At 46.3% G+C, this 18,710-nt stretch overlaps 1 protein-coding gene across 1 annotated transcript in view; it reads right to left on the bottom strand.

Annotated features, from left to right (window-relative positions):
* Window positions 1-18,710, bottom strand: part of trpc7b (transient receptor potential cation channel, subfamily C, member 7b) — a 248,983-nt gene that overhangs the window by 126,372 nt on the left and 103,901 nt on the right. Inside the window, exons 3-4 of the mRNA XM_060903621.1 lie at window positions 15,030-15,194; window positions 11,348-11,564 (exon numbers count right to left, since the gene is read on the bottom strand). Of these exons, the coding sequence (XP_060759604.1) occupies window positions 11,348-11,564; window positions 15,030-15,194 (382 nt within the window). The remainder of the gene's footprint in view (window positions 1-11,347; window positions 11,565-15,029; window positions 15,195-18,710) is intronic.

Here is an 18,710-nt window from a genome sequence, read left to right as displayed (position 1 = left end):
TCATTGTCTTGCTGCATGACCCACCTTTTCTTGAGATTCAGTTCATGGACAGATGTTCTGACATTTTCCTTTAGAATTCGCTGGTATAATTCAGAATTCATTGTTCCATCAATGATGGTGAGCCGTCCTGGCCCAAATGCAGCAAAACAGGCCCAAACCATATTACCAACACCATGTTTCACAGATGGGATAAGGTTTTTATGTTGGAATGCAGTTTTCCTTTCTCCAAACATAAAGCTTCTCATTTAAACCAGAAAGTTCTATTTTGGTCTCATCCATCCACAAAACATTTTTCCAATAGCCTTCTGGCTTGTCCACATGATCTTTAGCAAACTGCAGATGAGCATCAATGTTTTTTTGGAGAGCAGTAGCTTTCTCCTTGCACCCCTGCCATGCACACCACTGTTGTTCAGTGTTCTCCTGATGGTGGACTCATGAACATTAATGTTAGCCAATGTGAGAGAGGCCTTCAGTTGCTTAGAAGTTACCCTGGGGTCCTTTGTGACCTCGCTGACTATAACACACTTTGCTCATGGAGTGATTTTTGTTGGTTGACCACTCCTGGGGAGGATAACAATGGTCTTGAATTTCCTCCATTTGTACACAATCTGTCTGACTGTGGATTGATGGAGTCCAAACTCTTCAGAGATGGTTTTGTAACCTTTTCCAGCCTGAGGAGCATCAACAATGCTTTTTCTGAGGTCCTCAGAAATCTCCTTTGTTTGTGCCATGATACACTTCCACAAACATGTTATCAAGATCAGACTTTGATAGATCCCTGTTCTTTAAATAAAACAGGGTGCTAATTCAAACCTGATTGTCATCCCATTTATTGAAAACACGAGACTCTAATTTCACCTTCAAATTGACTTCTAATCCTAGAGGTTCACATACTTTTGCCACTCACAGATATGTAATAATGGATCATTTTCCTCAATACAGTAAATAAATGACCAAGTATAACTGCTCCAACTCCTTCAAGTTAGATGGGTTGTGTTGGTGTACAGCAATCTTCAAGTTATGCCACAGATTCTCAATTAGATTTAGGTCTGGGCTTTGACTAGGCCATTCCACACATTTAAATGTTTCCCTTTAAACCACTCCAGTGTAGCTTTAGCAGTGTGTTTAGGGTCATTGTCCTGCTGTACCATGAACCTTCATCCCAGTCTGAAACCTCTGGCTGACTCAAACAGGTTTTCCTCCAGAATTGCCCTGCATTTAGTGCCATCCATCTTTCCTTCAGTCCTTACCAGTCCTTACCATGCTGCCACCACCATGCTTCATTGTAGAGATGGTGTTCTCAGGGTGTTGGGTTTGTGCCACACATGGCATTTCCCATGATGGACAAAAAGTTCCATTTTAGTCTCATCTGACCAGAGAATCTTCTTCCATGTATTTGGGGAGTCTGCCACATGCTGTTGGGCAAACTCCAAATGTGTTTTCTGCAGAAATGGCTTTTTTCTGGCCATAAAGCCCCACTCTGTGGGGTGTACAGCTTAAAGTGGTCCTATGGACAGATACTCCCATCTCTGCCGTGGATCTTTGCAGCTCCTTCAGTGTTATCTTTGGTAACTTTGTTGCATCTCTGATTAATGCGCTTCTTGCCTGGTCTGTGAGTTTTGGTGGGTGGCCTTCTCTTGTCAGGTTTGTAGTGGGGTCATGTTCTTTTCATTTTGCTATCATAGATTTCATGGTCCTCCCTGGGATATTCAAAGTTTGGGATATTTTTTACAACCCCGATTCCAAAAAAGTTGGGACAAAGTACAAATTGTAAATAAAAACGGAATGCAATAATTTACAAATCTCAAAAACTGATATTGTATTCACAATAGAACATAGACAACATATCAAATGTCGAAAGTGAGATATTGGCTCATTTGAAATTTCATGACAGCAACACATCTCAAAAAAGTTGGGACAGGGGCAATAAGAGGCTGGAAAAGTTAAAGGTACAGAAAAGGAACAGCTGGAGGACCAAATTGCAACTCATTAAGTCAATTGTCAATAGGTCATTGAAACAGTTCTTATGAAGGGGTGGAGCACAGAGGACGGCAGGACAGAGATCAGGTTCAACAATCGTTTTATTTTTACACTTTTCAGTGGTCTCTTAAACACACACACACAGCCAGACACACGCGCACACACATCAGGTGTCTGGTTTGGGAGAGATCCTCTGCTCTCTGCTCTCCCTCCCTAAATAGGGCGCGGTCACTGGGAAGACACACACAAACAGGTTAATTGCAGTCAGGTGTAGTGATTCTGCCACTTACCTTCCCTGACTCCACCCTCCTGTCACAGACCGGCGCTTGACCATGCCCCCACTGCCACATACCCCCACTGCCCGACTCAGGCCAGGCGGCCGTCTGGCCTGCAGCCAACTCCCCCCCCCCGATGGGAGAGGAAGTCCGCCATGACTATCTGCGCCCCCGGCCTTGGACCACCTTAAAATTGAAGGGTTGGAGTGCCAGATACCAACGGGTGATCCGCGCGTTGGCATCTTTCATGCGGTGGAGCCACTGGAGGGGCACGTGGTCCGAACAGAGGGTGAAAGGGCGCCCCAGCAGGTAGTAACGGAGGGCAAGGACCGCCCACTTGATCGCCAGACACTCTTTCTCAATGGTGCTGTAGCGCCCCTCACGCACTGACAGCTTTCTACTGATGTAGAGGACGTGGCGGTCCTCCCCCTCCACCTCCTGGGACAAAACTGCCCCCAGCCCTCTGTCCGACGCATCGGTCTGCAACACAAAAGGGAGAGAAAAGTCAGGGGAGTGTAATAGTGGCCCCCCACACAGTGCAGCCTTTACCTCAGAAAAAGCCCGCTGGCATTGCTCCATCCACTGGACCGGATCTGGTGCCCCCTTTTTAGTGAGATCAGTCAGCGGGCTGGTGACGTCCAAATAATTAGGTATAAACCTACGATAATAGCCAGCCAGCCCCAGGAACTGTCTCACCCCCTTTTTGGTCTTGGGCCTCAGGCAGGCCGCAATTGCTGCGGTCTTGTTAATTTGGGGACGCACCTGCCTGTTGCCCAAGTGGAAGCCCAGATACCGTACTTCCACCCGCCCAATCGCACACTTCTTTGGGTTGGCTGTGAGACCCGCTCGCCTCAGCGACCTAAGGATGGCCCTTAGGTGTTCAAGGTGCCTCAGCCAGTCATTACTATATATGATGAGGTCATCGAGATAGGCGGCCGCATAGGTGGCGTGGGGGCGGAGGACCCTGTCTATCAGCCGCTGAAACGTAGCGGGCGCCCCAAACAGCCCAAACGGAAGTGTGACGAATTGGTGTAAACCAAATGGTGTGGAAAAGGCCGTTTTTTCTCAGGATAGTGGAGTCAAGGGGATCTGCCAATATCCCTTCGTCAAATCCAGTGTCGAATAAAAGCGAGCCATGCCTAGTCGATCGAGCAGCTCGTCAATACGAGGCATTGGGTATGCGTCGAATTTAGACACCGCGTTGACTTTTCTATAGTCCACACAGAACCGGACCGACCCGTCGGCCTTGGGTACCAAGACCACCAAGCTGCTCCGGTCACTGTGGGACTCCTCGACAATGCCCATTTTGAGCATGGTCTGAAGTTCTTCCCGAACCACCTTTTTTTTGTGTTCGGGTAGCCTGTAAGGGCGGCTATGCACTACCACCCCCGGGGGTGTCTCTATGTGGTGCTCTATGAGGTTAGTGCGACCGGGCAGGGGCGAGAACACATCCGAAAACTCGGCCTGCAACTGGGCGACCTCCGTGAGTTGGGTCGGGGAGAGGTGGTCTCCACAGGGGACTGGAGAGGTACGTGATATCAATGCCCCTTTTTGAACCTCCGGCCCCAGCTCCGCCTTCTCCGGAACCACCGACACCAACGCCACGGGGACCTCCTCGTTCCAGAGTTTAAGCAGATTGAGGTGGTAAATCTGTAGCACCCCACCCCGTCCGTTCGCCTCACCTCATAGTCGACATCCCCGACTCGCCGTGTGACCTCAAAGGGTCCTTGCCACTTGGCGATCAATTTGGAGCTCGACGTGGGCAACAGTACGAGTACCTTATCTCCCGGTGTGAACTCTCTAAGGCGCGTACCCTTGTTGTACAGGCGGGCTTGCCGTTCCTGGGCCTGCCGCAAATTCTCCTGAGTTAGGTGGGTGAGCGTGTGGAGTTTTGCGCGCAGGTCCATATACTGAATTTCATTCTTGCTTTGTGAAGGTCCCTCCTCCCAATTTTCCCGCAGCACGTCTAGGATGCCGCGCGGCTTACGCCCATATAATAATTCGAACGGGGAGAACCCCGTGGAGGCTTGGGGGACCTCTCGCACTGAGAACAACAAGGGCTCGAGCCACTTATCCCAATTACGTGCGTCCTCACTTATGAATTTTTTAATAATATTTTTGAGGGTGCGGTTGAACCGTTCTACTAAACCGTCCGTTTGTGGGTGATACACGCTGGTGCGGATCGGCTTAATCCCCAATAACCCATACAGTTCACGCAGTGTCCGTGACATAAATGTAGTGCCTTGATCAGTCAGAATCTCTTTCGGGATTCCGACTCGAGAGATGACGCGGAAGAGTGTCTCTGCAATACTGCGTGCTGAGATATTGCGCAGAGGCACTGCTTCTGGGTATTGCGTTGCATAGTCCACCAGAACTAATATAAAGCGGTACCCTCGTGCTGACCGATCTAATGGGCTGACGAGATCCATCCCAATTCTCTCAAACGGGGTCTCGATTAATGGAAGAGGGCGCAAAGGCACTTTTGGAATGGCCGCTGGATTTACTAACTGGCATTCGCGGCATGCCGTACACCACCTACGAACATCGCCGCGAATCCCCGGCCAATAGAATTGGGCCATTATTTGGGCTAGTGTTTTATCCTGCCCTAAGTGTCCAGCCATGGGATTAAAGTGAGCCGCCTGGAATACCAGTTCCCGGCGGCTCTTCAGAATCAAAAGCTGCGTGACTCGCTCTTTAGTATGAGTGTCCTGCGTCACTCGGTATAATCTATCCTTCATAATAGAGAAATAGGGAAAGGATGGGGTGGCGTTCGGCTGGAGCGTTTGACCATCGATTACTCTCACTTGGTCAAATGCATGTCGCAGAGTCTCGTCTCGCGATTGTTCTAACGGGAAATCCGCGAGGGATTCCCCAAGAGAGGGAGGAGGAGCCTAGGGCTCCTCACTCTGACGCGGAGATGATGTAGACGGCTCTGTGACAGTTGCTCCTGCCAAAGCGACACCGTGATCTCCCCCTGCTAAATGGCAGGACCCACTCTTTACTAAGCGCATCATCAAAACCCGAAATCCCGGCCAATCAGTCCCCAAAATTAAAGAGTGGGTAAGGCGAGGATTAACCGCTGCCTTCACTATAAATTTTTCCCCTCGGAAAAAAATGTGGACTGACACCAGAGGGTAGCGGTGAATATCCCCGTGCACACACAACACCTTCACCCCCTGTGCTCCCCCCAATGCCTCGTTCTGGACCAGGCTTTGGTGAATTGAGGTCTGATTACAGCCAGAATCCACCAACGCCTGATATGTATCCCCTTGGATACTCACCGGTATGCGATACGCTCCGGCCCGATCGAGGGCGGCCTCTGGCGCATCGGGGAGCCGAACCACCGCGCCCACCTCCATCGCCGTGCACTGCTATTGAAAGTGGCCCGGCTCCCCGCAGCGCCAGCAAACCGGCCCGGGCTTTCCCTCTGCACTGGTGATCTGGGGCTCAGTCACCTGAGGTGGGGGAGAGACAGACACAGAAGGGAGAAACGGGAGGGCACCGCGGGTGCGGCGGGCCGGCTGGGGTGGTGCCGGCCCCCGCCTCCGCGGTGGGGGAATGGGGCGAGGACGGGACACAGGAGGAGGGAGAGAGAGAGAGAGAAGAGGAGAGAAGAGAAGATGCCGTCTGCTGTCCTGCCGCCGGGACAGCCGCCAAATGGTCCTCCGCCAGCTCGACTGCCCGATCCAGCGACACCGGGCGGTGGCACTGGACCCACTCCACAGTTCCTGTTGGCAAGCGCGCGATGAACTGTTCCAGCACCACCTGGTCGATGATTCCCTCGGCGTCGCAGTTGTCGGCCCTCAACCACCGCCAGCAGGCGTCCCGGAGCTGCTGAACGAACGTGAACGGCCGTCCGACTTCTTCCAAGCACAACACCGGAAGCGCTGGCGCTGCTGTTCAGGGGTGCGCCCCACGTGCTGGAGGACGGCTCAGCGGAGGTCTGCGTAGGCCAGCCGGCGGTCGGCGGGGAGCTGAAGCACGGCCAGCTGTGCCTTTCCCGTTAGCAGGGGGAGGAGGCGCGCCGCGCGCTGCTCCAACGGCCACCCCGAGGCTTCGGCGACCTGCTCGAAGAGCATGATGAATGCCTCGGGGTCGTCCTGCGGGCCCATCTTGGTGATGGTGAGGGGAGACGGGCTCGCGGTAGGAGCACTGGTGGACCCCGCCGACGCGAGGAGGTGCCGGAACGCCTCTCGATCTTCCTGTTGGGCCAACACCAGGGCCTTGAACCGCTGTTCTTGCTCCTTTCGGAGGGTGAGTAGCGCCTGGTGCTGGCTTTGCTGGGCCGTGGCGAGGGCGTGGACCAGTTCAGCGAACGGGGAAGACTCCATGGGGCTGTTAGGCTGCTGTGCTCCAGATCCTGGGTTTCGGCACCACTGTAAAAGTTCTTATGAAGGGGTGGAGCACAGAGGACGGCAGGACAGAGATCAGGTTCAACAATCGTTTTATTTTTACACTTTTCAGTGGTCTCTTAAACACACACACAGCCAGACACACGCGCACACACATCAGGTGTCTGGTTCGGGAGAGATCCTCTGCTCTCTGCTCTCCCTCCCTAAATAGGGCGTGGTCACTGGGAAGACACACACAAACAGGTTAATTGCAGTCAGGTGTAGTGATTCTGCCACTTACCTTCCCTGACTCCGCCCTCCTGTCACAGACTGGCGCTTGACCATGCCCCCGCTGCCACAGTCATTAACATGACTGGGTATAAAAAGAGCATCTTGGAGTGGCAGCGGCTCTCAGAAGTAAAGATGGGAAGAGGATCACCAATCCCCCTAATTCTGCACCGACAAATAGTGGAGCAATATCAGAAAGGAGTTAGACAGTGTAAAATTGCAAAGAGTTTGAACATATCGGAAAACCATACTGGGTGCCCGTGATCTTCGGGCCCTTAGACGGCACTGCATCACATACAGGCATGCTTCTGTATTGGAAATCACAAAATGGGCTCAGGAATATTTCCAGAGAACATTATCTGTGAACACAATTCACCGTGCCATCCGCTGCTGCCAGCTAAAACTCTATAGTTCAAAGAAGAAGCCGTATCTAAACATGATCCAGAAGCACAGACGTCTTCTCTGGGCCAAGGCTCATTTAAAATGGACTGTGGCAAAGTGGAAAACTGTTCTGTGGTCAGACGAATCAAAATTTGAAGTTCTTTATGGAAATCAGGGACGCAGTGTTATTCGGACTAAAGAGGAGAAGGATGACCCAAGTTGTTATCAGCGCTCAGTTCAGAAGCCTGCATCTCTGATGGTATGGGGTTGCATTAGTGCGTGTGGCATGGGCAGCTTACACATCTGGAAAGACACCATCAATGCTGAAAGGTATATCCATGTTCTAGAGCAACATATGCTCCCATCCAGACGACGTCTCTTTCAGGGAAGACCTTGCATTTTCCAACATGACAATGCCAAACCACATACTGCATCAATTACAGCATCATGGCTGCGTAGAAGAAGGGTCCGGGTACTGAACTGGCCAGCCTGCAGTCCAGATCTTTCACCCATAGAAAACATTTGGTGCATCATAAAATGGAAGATACGACAAAAAAGACCTAAGACAGTTGAGCAACTAGAATCCTACATTAGACAAGAATGGGTTAACATTCCTATCCCTAAACTTGAGCAACTTGTCTCCTCAGTCCCCAGACGTTTACAGACTGTTGTAAAGAGAAAAGGGGATGTCTCACAGTAGTCAACATGGCCTTGTCCCAACTTTTTTTGAGATGTGTTGTTGTCATGAAATTTAAAATCACCTAATTTTTCTCTTTAAATGAAACATTTTCTCAGTTTAAACATTTGATATGTCATCTATGTTCTATTCTGAATAAAATATGTGTACTTTGTGTGTACTTTGTGTACTATGTGTACAAATTTGTACTTTGTCCCAACTTTTTTGGAATCAGGGTTGTATAACCCAACCCTGATCTATACTTCTCCACAATTTTGTCTGACCTGTTTAGAAGCTCCTTGGTTTTCATGTTGATTGCTTAGTGGTGTTGCAGAGTCAGGGTACTTCCAGAACAGGTTGATTTATACAGACATCACGTGGCAGATCATGTGACACTTTGATTGCACACAGATGGCTCTTAATCAACTAATTATGTGACTTATGAAGTGAATTGGTTGGACCAGCTCTTATTTAGGGGTTTCATACGAAAGGGGGTGAATACCTATGCACAGTCCTGATTTCTGTTTTTTCATCTTAATGATTGTCTCATCTCATCTCATTATCTCCAGCTGCTTTATCCTGTTCTACAGGGTCGCAGGCAAGCTGGAGCCTATCCCAGCTGACTACGGGCGAAAGGCGGGGTACACCCTGGACAAGTCGCCAGGTCATCCACAGGGCTGACACATAGACACAGACAACCATTCACACTCACACCTACGGTCAATTCAGAGTCACCAGTTAACCTAACCTGCATGTCTTTGGACTGTGGGGGAAACCAGAGCACCCGGAGGAAACCCACACAGACACGGGGAGAACATGCAAACTACACACAGAAAGGCCCTCGCCAGCCACTGGGTTTGAACCCAGAACCTTCTTGCTGTGAGGCGACTGTGCTAACCACTTACACCACTGTGCTGCCCCACAGTGTAATGCATGATATAGAACGAGTCGAAGATGAGTATATCTGATATACCAGGGAAAAAAGCCATTATTATTATTATTATTATTATACGCATTCTCTACATATCAGCATTCTCAAAGGCCAACACTAGCTTACCCGTGAGTCCGCACCGTCAGTGCAGCAGTGAAGTCACCTTCCAGCCGGTGTAGCATTCATCAGTAGTGTTAATGCTAATAAAGCAGTAAATGTTCATAAAGCAGTCAAGCCAGTGCTATTGAGAGCAAGTAGCACAGGCTAACGACTGAGAAACTAAGTTTTCTGTCTCCAGACTATTCTTCCGCACATGCTCGCCATAGTATTTTTCACTCAGACTTAAGTATTCATTTCCCTGTGTAATTTACTTCATTACTTTTAAAATCAACAACAACTACACACAATGGAGCTACCTGGCAGCCAAAATTCTCTCAAAATCTTCTGTATTTCACAAAGCAAACCTGGTGGCCATGTTTGTTTACAAATTGTCACAGTTGCTCGCTAGTGCAGAAGTTTTAGATCTCCACCGTGTCCCTTTTCCATTTTTTTGATGTCCGTTGGTATGTTTTCTCTTGTAAATACGCATGAAGAATATCTAATGAAGTTTTGGTAGCCTTTCAGGTGTTTAACATGCCTTTCTCTTTCCTGGCGAACAAAGAAATGCTTCTTTGCATGCACAGCAGAAAACTTTCTAATTGGATATTCACATCAGCTCTAATGTCTGATGTCATGTTGTCTTGACAACCATACAATATCATAAACCATATTCAATGCTCATTCTCCATAGGGTAGAGTGACGGTAATACATGTAGGATAAGCGATATGCTAACAATATTGCATGCTATCAAACCAAATGAATGAAACCCACTACAAGGGAATAGAATACGTTTTTATTCCATCAAAAAAGTATCTTGTATATATAATAATCTGTGATATTTCGCTCCAATGACGTCACTCCGTGTTTACCCGCTGACTAGATGTGCGTTGTCAAAATGCCGAACTGATTCAAAATTTAAATTCTTTTGATTAACTTGCATGTTTTTATGGTGCGAAGATATGAAGTTTATCTTCTCATGTTGAATATATTTTCAGATAAACTTCATATCTTCATGCAACTGTGTAATATCCCCTGTATATGTAGTGTGAATTTACTGTACTATTATTACCTCCATCAGCTGTGTTGGAGAAGGTTATGTTTTCACCTCTGTTGGTTTGTTTGTCTTTTCCCAACGTAACTCAAAAAGTATTGAATGGATTTTGATGAAATTTTGAGGAAAGGTGAGCCATGGGCAAAAGAAAACTTAATTAGATTTTGATACAAACCCGAATATATGGCTTGGCAGAGGTATGCACTCTCCTGAGTTCCCTTCTCGTTGGTGCTATGTTCTAAGGTTGATTGCATCCTTTTCTTTGTCTATATTCTGATGCATAATTCCACATTTATTATTTTGCTTTCCTCAGTTACAGCAATTATACGGTGTGAATTTACAAATAAATCATTCACAGTTCATTTCGATGTCGAAGGTTTTTGTTAAAATATCAAAACCTTTGGTGTCTAAGTCTTAAAGCACTGGTAAAAGGGTTTTATTCATTGGTGACAATATCGAAGTGATTGACTAACTTTGCATTTTTTGACATGTGAACAAGGTTGTGATTGTTTTACTGGCTTTTGCACTGGTGAGTTAGTGATATAAGAAATGCCTTAACTGTTTCGAGAACTACATTAAGAGTGGTGAGAATAACATTTCTGATGTGTGAATTGCATCAAAGTGATCAAGAAAAACTGTATTAAAGCAGTAATGTACACATTCCTTTCTGTATACAGCAATATATAAGATGGGTGTCTAGCTTTCCCCGGCTGCTCGCTGACTCTGGGCTCATTAGCAAGAAGTAGGCATTTGCTATCTGATGGGATGCAAACATAGAACTCAGGAACATGCTAACTAGCTATTACTGGTTATCTACTGTCAATACATACATTATGATAATATACAGGTTCATTTCAAGCATGTTCATATTTAAAATATTTTATAGTTCATTGCCCACCCTAATAGAAACAGTCTGCCAAATGGGGACCCAAGAGACAGAACTAATGGTCCAGTGGAGTCTTCCAAATGGAAACTAACAAACAGCAATTACTATCCACCAACCAAGAAATGGTGGTGCAAATATTACTTAATATTATAGATAATTTAAAGCAGGAGCCAATCCTGATAGAAACCATCTTATATATGGTAAAAAAGTACCACTGCAGTCCATTCACATGGAGGTCACTGGACACTTGAGGGATATCAGTTTTACTCAAGGGTCCAACAGCAGCTCACTGGCTGTCCAGGGTTCAAATTCACAATCTTCCAGTCATTAAGACAGAACTTTAACCACTTCCCTCACCCTGTCCTCTCTTCCACAGTGGATAGGAATGACCAACTCTGCCCTACACAGCTAATATCCCCATATTCTCCCAGCATGCATTAGTGCTTACCCAGCACCCATTTCATGATGAGAAGTTCTGTCCAGGAGAATCGAGTGGTTTTGACCCTGAAAACCTGGCGTGGGTGATCTGTGATGGTCTCATTGGGGAGATTCTTCACTCCCTCAAAACGGTCTGAAGCGTTCAGCACAAGCAGGCCCAAGAAGATGGTGAAGGAGACAGCATGAGCCACAAACTTCATGAAGGGACTTCGGAGAATCTGACCCAGCTGGAAGAGAGGGAAGGAATAAAAAAAAGTTAAACAGAAAAAAAGAAGAGAGTGAGGGAGGAGGGGCATGGGTGGCTTGATGGACAAATGGATGCATGGATGGATGGATGGATGAGAGAGAGGAAATAAAGAAATGATCTGGGATAGGAATAATAATAATAATAATAATAATAATGTGTTAATATATTGTCATTGCTTTTTTTGATGGTGGCGCAGTGATTAGCACTGTTGCCTCACAGCAAGAAGATTCTGTGTTTGAACCTCACGGCCATCTGGGGCCTTTCCTTTGCCTGCGTTGGTTTCCTCTCAGTGCTCCAATTTCCTCCCACAGTCCAAAGACATGTGGATTAGGCAAACTGGCTACTCTAAGGAGAGTGTGTGTGTGAGAAAGACAGACTTTGTGTGTGTGTGTTTAGGAAGTACTGGAGAAGTGGAAGATGTAGGGATTATGGAGGGATATTTTATTGAATTCACTAATTCTTGCTTCAAGGTAAACATGTTGAGATATTCTCCTTGCCCAAAAGGAGTGTTCTGTATGTGTAATTATTTGTGTGTGTGTGTGTGTGTGTGTTAGACTCTCACCTGAAGCCAACTGGGATTAGTTCCAGCTTCCCCCATGACCCTGATGGATAATTGATACAGATAATGGCTGGATGCTTTTTTGATTTCCAATTTAACATCTATCACATTGTATTAATGTGAGAAACAATATTGTACGTGAAAAAAGAACACACACACACACACACACACACACACACACACTCTAGCGAATAATTACACATGCAGAACACTCCTTTTGGGCAACAAAATAATAATGTTTACCTTGAAGCAAGAATTATTGAACTGAATAAAATATCCCTCCATAGTCCCTACACTGCTCCAGTACTTCTAAAACACACACACACACACACACACACACACACACACACACACACACACACACACACACACACACACACCTTATTCACTGCAGAGCAGCAACAACACAGTCACTTGCAGTTGTTTCTCTCATCAGGTTCGCCACAGAAAATTATTTCTTGGTGTGTACAGTACGCTGGGTTAACTTCACTAAGATCCTAATTATGATCACTTTTATCATGATGACCAGAGCATCAGCGTCGCAGTAGCTCACACAGCCGCACCATGAGAAACCAGACTCGTTTATAATTAGGTAAGTTGTTCTTCATGAGAACAATTAGAACAATTTGATCTTCAAAACAAAACAATCAGAATTAAAATCCATTGAAATCTCAGGGAGGAGTATCAATTTTCCTGAAAGTTTGTTAACCGGCCTAATTAGCAACTTGTAAATGAGAAATCACAAAGCCATGGAGTAACTTTTGTGCAAACTGATTAGATCTTTCAAACAAAACAATCAGAATCAAAATCCGTTGAAAACTCAGGGAGGAGTAGTGATTTTTGTGAATTGTGGATGGATGACGAACGACAAACGGATGGACGGACACCGCATGATGGCAACAGCTCATCGGCTACGGCCAGTGAGCTAATAATCTGCATGATCAGTGAGGGATCATACTTAAATTCCTTTCTTTTCATTTTTTCCTTTGTGATCTGTCTGCTCTTTGTTTTACACACCCTTGTGTTTGAGTCTCTCTTTCTCCCTGTACATCTTTATTTCTCTAACTTTGCCATTTTCCCCCATCATCTCTTTTTAATAGTCTGTCAGACAGAGACAAATCCATCAGCTTTCAGTTCATGGCAGGGCTGTGCCATGGTGGTTCCCAGGTTGTTCCTGACCATCCAAATGAATTCCTTTTCAGCTGAAGGTGACAGTTTGGGTTTTCTTGAAGTAAAGTGGCTTGGCAAAGTGACTACACCTCACAATAACTTGGATACAATTGTTTTAACTGATCTTGGAATTTGCAGTTGTTTAGAAATGGCTCCAAGAGACATTATGGAGTTGTGTATATCTGCGATCCTCTTTCTCAGATCTGCACTGAGCTCCTTGGACTTTCCCATTTTACTGTGTATTGGTCAATCAAATGAGAGTTGTAAACAAACCCTTTTAATGAAGGCACAGAGAAGCTACCAGCTGTAGTCAATCATGATTACTAACAGGAAGTTCAGAGGCCTTGGCAAGATGAGAGACATTTTGGAAGTTTCAGCACCTCTGAATTAATAATCTAAGTCAGCGTATGTAAATTTTTGACCCTTTATGTATAATTTTGATCCTATGTTGATTTCAGAAAACCCAAAGAAAGTTAAAACTTGTGCACCAAATTCAAGTGTTTTTTTCAATTAAAGATATATGTTGTACAATCATTCTGCCACAGAAAAAGAACAGTTCAGAGAAATTACTGAAAGCCCAAATATTGCCATGACATTCATATCCAAGATGACATTCATGTCACTGTATGTAAACTTCTGACCACATCTGTAATTATAGGCAAACAGACTTGGAGCACACACATACACACAAATCTCACAATATCTCACTTGATGTCTGTTGTTTCTTTGTTTATATTTTCAACATGTAGAGCACCATGCTGTATGTATGTATGTGTCTATGGGGCAAATGTATATTAAATATGCTTCTGGGTCATATTCAGAGCTGGGATGTTATGTCGACTACTTCAACTTGATTTTGTGGGTGGCTTAGAAAACAACCTGTCTACAAATCATGTCTCTACGGTTGCCACCTTTTTGCAGAGAAGAGCTCCTGGACAGTTTTTCAGTCATGTCTAGACCACTCTATTTAAAACAAGCTCTTGCCATTTAGCCAAAAGAAAAGCATGTAATAAACAATGATAACTGACAACTTAGATCACAATTTATGAGATTTGCACAGTTTGTGAAACATGTTATAAATTATAATATAATAAAGATGAAGATAATTCCAGTAATGGAGTCTGAAGAAAACTTGTTTATAGCTGCTATAGCAGAAGTGATGACAGGAACTAACTTGCTCTATGAACATTAAACATAGCTACGCATGTATGATAAAAGGTATGCTGCATCATTCTTTAATGAATGGAAAATTGCAAACATTGGCAAACTGCTGTGGTATAAGAGGAATAAAACACTTCATGACATTCTTCATCAGCATCACACCACAACATTGCGTGTTTTTTTCCTAGAACAGCTTGCATGGTCATGTTTCATCCTTACATACTGTATCTAATATTGCTCACACATAGCATACTCTTTCATGTATTTTTACACTGCCCAGTACATGGCTTTCAGAATGAAATATTGTCATGATAACAAAAAATTAGCTAGCAGCAATGGACAACCTTACATCAGTGTGGAGACAGTGCACACTCAGGTTCAAAGTCTCTCTAATGAATAAATGAGACAGGCATGTGCAAGTCCAGAGATAACATTTTGGCGAGCACCTCCTCACTATATGTGCTAAACTCTGACTATGACCCATGGGTGTGTGTGTGTGTGTGTGAGAGAGAGAGAGAGTGAGAGAGAGAGAGAGAAATTAAGTACTGTTTTTACCTTGCTGCAAGGCATGATCCAGTACGCAATGGCAAGGAAAGGAAGTCCTATTGTTACTCCTAGGACAGTGAGACACTTGACGCCTATAGACTGCTGCCTCAGGCCAGCCAGATTCTCATACCAGATAGTTAACAGCTGCTGCTGGCAGTTAGGATGGGCAACAAACTAGAGAGAAAGAGAGAGAGCAGGGGGTGGGGTGGGGTGGGGTAGTATTGAAAAATGCCATTGATTCATTGTGAATTATGTTAATTATTAAATAAATAATAAATGTAAATTATTACAGAATGACCAGAATCAGTTATATTATTATTGATTATAATGATACATTTGCATTACATTTAGAGTTTTGCAGACAGCCTTAATCAGGATGATGTACAGAAGTGCTTTTCAGTCTCCATTAAAAGCACATCCTCATGGGAGCACAAACAGGTCTAAGAATACTGAAAAGCTCAAATCACATTAGAGAGGGAGTATCTATCTATCCATCTATCTCATTGAAGGGCTTAGATGGATAGAAATCTTTATTGTCATTGTAACATGTACAAAGAAACTAAATTAAAGTGCAGACCTTAATCAGTGCAGTATAAAAGGGGAAAAGTTATAAAATATATACAAAAATCCATCCATCCATTATCTGTAGCCGCTTATCCTGTTCTACAGGGTTGCAGGCAAGCTGGAGCCTATCCCAGCTGACGATGGGTGAGAGGCGGGGTACACCCTGGACAAGTCGCCAGGTTATCACAGGGCTGACACAGAGACAAACAACCATTCACACTCACATGCACACCTACGGTCAATTTAGAGCCACCTGCATGTCTTTGGACTGTGGGGGAAACTGAAGCACCCAGAAGAAACCCACACAGATATGGGGAGAACATGCAAACTCCATATACAAAAATATAAAATAATATATACAAAAATATAAAATACTTTAAAAAGAAAGAAAAAACACAGCCACACAATACAAAACATCTAGATGCTTGCAGCATTCAGTGTGCTGACAGCTACTGGGTGGCACGGTGGTGTAGTGGTTAGCACGGTTGGCTCACAGCAAAAAGATCTGGGTTCGAACCCAGCAGCCAGCGAGGGCTTTTCTGTGTGGAGCTTGCATGTTCTCCCCATGTCTGTGTGGGTTTCCTCCAGGTGCTCTGGTTTCCCCCACAGTCCAAAGACATGCAGTTAGGTTAATGTGGGGTGGCCTTGGGCTGAAGTGCCCTTGAGTAAGGTACCTGACCCCGACTGCTCCCCGGGTGCTCTAGTATGGCTGCCCACTGCTTTGGGTGTGTGTGTGCGCGTGTGTTCACTGCTTCAGATGGGTTAAATGCAGAGGATGAATTTCACTGTGCTTGAAGTGTGCATGTGACAAATAAAGGTTTCTTCTTCTTAAAGAAGCTGTTTCTCAGTCTGTTTGTCCTTGTTTTAAGTGTTCTGTATTGTCTGCCTGATGGTAGCAGTTCACACAGTTTATGACCCGGATGTGATGAGTCTTGCAGAACGTGTTGAGCTTTCCTGAGGCAGCGGGAACTGTGTAGTTCTTCCAGTGGGGGGAGAGGGCAGCCTACTATTTTCTGGGCATCCTTTATGACCCCCTGGAGCGCCTTCCTCCGTTTCATCATGCAGCTGGTGTCCCACACACAGAGACAGTAAGTTAGAATGATCTCAATGGAGCAGCGGTAGAAAGACACCAGCAGTTTTTGGGAGATGTTGTTTTTCCTGAGGACCCTCAGGAAGTAAAGTCTCTGCTGGGCCTTCTTCACCAGTACTGTTGTCATTGCGCCCCAAGTCAGGTCCTCCGAGATGTGGACACCCAGGAAGCGGAAGTCAGAAACCCTCTCCACGCTGTTCCCATTGATGAATAAAGGCCGAATTGTTGTTTTCTTCTTCCTAAAGTCCACAATTAGCTCCTTGGTCTTTGTCGTGTTTAGGAGCAGGTTGTTGTCACTGCACCATGTCCCCAGCTGCCCCACCTCGTCTCTGTAGGTGGACTCATCTCCTCCAGAGATGAGCCCCACCACTGTGGTGTTGTCTGCAAATTTGACGAAGATGTTGCTGTGGTGGGCGGGGGTGCAGTCATTAGTGTAGAGGGTATAGAGCAGGGGGCTCAGCACGCAGCCTTGTGGGCAGCCAGTGCTGAGGCTGATAGCCATGGAGGTGTGTGGGGCCTACTCCAACCCTCTGAGTGTGGTCAGTTAGGAAGTCCTTTATCCAAAGGCAGGAAAGGTGTGAAACTCCCAAGGCGGACAGTTTAGACACCAGTTTGTGAGGAAGGATGGTGTTGAAAGCAGAGCTAAAGTCCACAAAGTAGCTCCCCTGCTGCTCCAGGTGGGTCAGTGCAGCATGGAGGGCTATGACTACGGCGTCCTCAGAAGATCTATTAGCCCTGTATGCAAACTGGTGTGCATCAAAGCTGGGAGTGATAAATGACATGATATGACTGTGGACCAGTTTCTCAAAGCACTTCACCACCACAGCAGTGAGTGCTACTGGCTGGTAGTCATTAAGGCTGGAGATGGTTGATTTTTGGGCAGGGGAACTATGGTGGAGGCCTTCAGGCAGGGTGGGACAATGGACTGGGACAGGAACTGTTTGTAGATCCTGGTGAGGACCCCAGCCAGCTGGCCCACACAGTCCTTCAGAACGCGTCCAGAGATGCCATCAGGTCCAGCAGCCTTCCTCGGGTTGACAGCTCATAGTGTGCGCCTCACCTCACCCTCCTCCATTGTGAGGGTGAAGTTGCTGTGGGCCACCGTGTCTGGTGTGGCTGCCTCTGGTGGTTCCTCCTCAAAGCAGGGGAAGATGTTCAGCTCCTCCGCCAGTGAAGTGTCCCCATCAGCTGTTCTGACATTGGTCCTGTAATTGGTGAGGTGCTGGACTCCCTGCCACACCTGCCTGCTGTTGTTGCTGTCCAGATGGTCCTCGATCCTCCTCCTATAGTCTGACTTGGCCTTCCGGATGCCCCTCTTCAGGTTGGCACAGGCTGTGCTGAAGAGAGCTGAATCACCAGTCCTGAAGGCGATGTTCCTTTCCTTCAGCAGCTGCTGGACCTCCCTGGTCATCCAGGGCTTCTGATTGGGATAGACCCAGATGCGTTTGTCCACTGTGACAATGTCCGTGCAATACTTGATGTAACACAGAACATGGTCAGTGAACACCTCCAGGTCTACATGTTCAAAGATCTCCCAGTTGGTTCTGTTGAAGCAGTCCTGCAGCTGCTGAGAGGCTTCATCAGGCCAAGTTTTAACAGTCTTAATGGTGGTGGGAGCAGTTTTCCTGATGGGGGTGTATGTGGGGAGTAAAAGCAGAGACATATGGTCCAACTGGCCCAGGTGTGGTAATCATCTACCCTGGTAGCCCAGCTTGATGTTAGTATAGACCTTGTCCAGAGTGTTGGCTCCCCTAGTAGCACACTTAACATGCTGATGGAATTTGGGGAGCATTGCTTTTAAGTCCACGTGTCTAAAGTCCCATGCTATGATGCACACAGCATCAGGATAAATGCTCTGTTGACTGCAAATGCTGCCATACAAATGTCCAAGAGCCAAGTTAGCATTAGCATCCAGTGGGATGTAGACAGCAGTGATCATGACCACAGTAAAGTTCCCTGGGAAGGTAAATGGGTCTGCATTTGACAGTCACATACTCCGAGTCCGGAGAGCAGTGACTGTCTACAGTCACTGTTAG

This window comes from Neoarius graeffei, chromosome 2 (genome assembly GCF_027579695.1).
Source record: "Neoarius graeffei isolate fNeoGra1 chromosome 2, fNeoGra1.pri, whole genome shotgun sequence".
Lineage (NCBI taxonomy): Eukaryota > Metazoa > Chordata > Actinopteri > Siluriformes > Ariidae > Neoarius > Neoarius graeffei.
The sequence above is the reverse complement of the archived record's forward strand: the minus strand, read 5'-3'. Positions and strand labels throughout refer to the sequence as shown.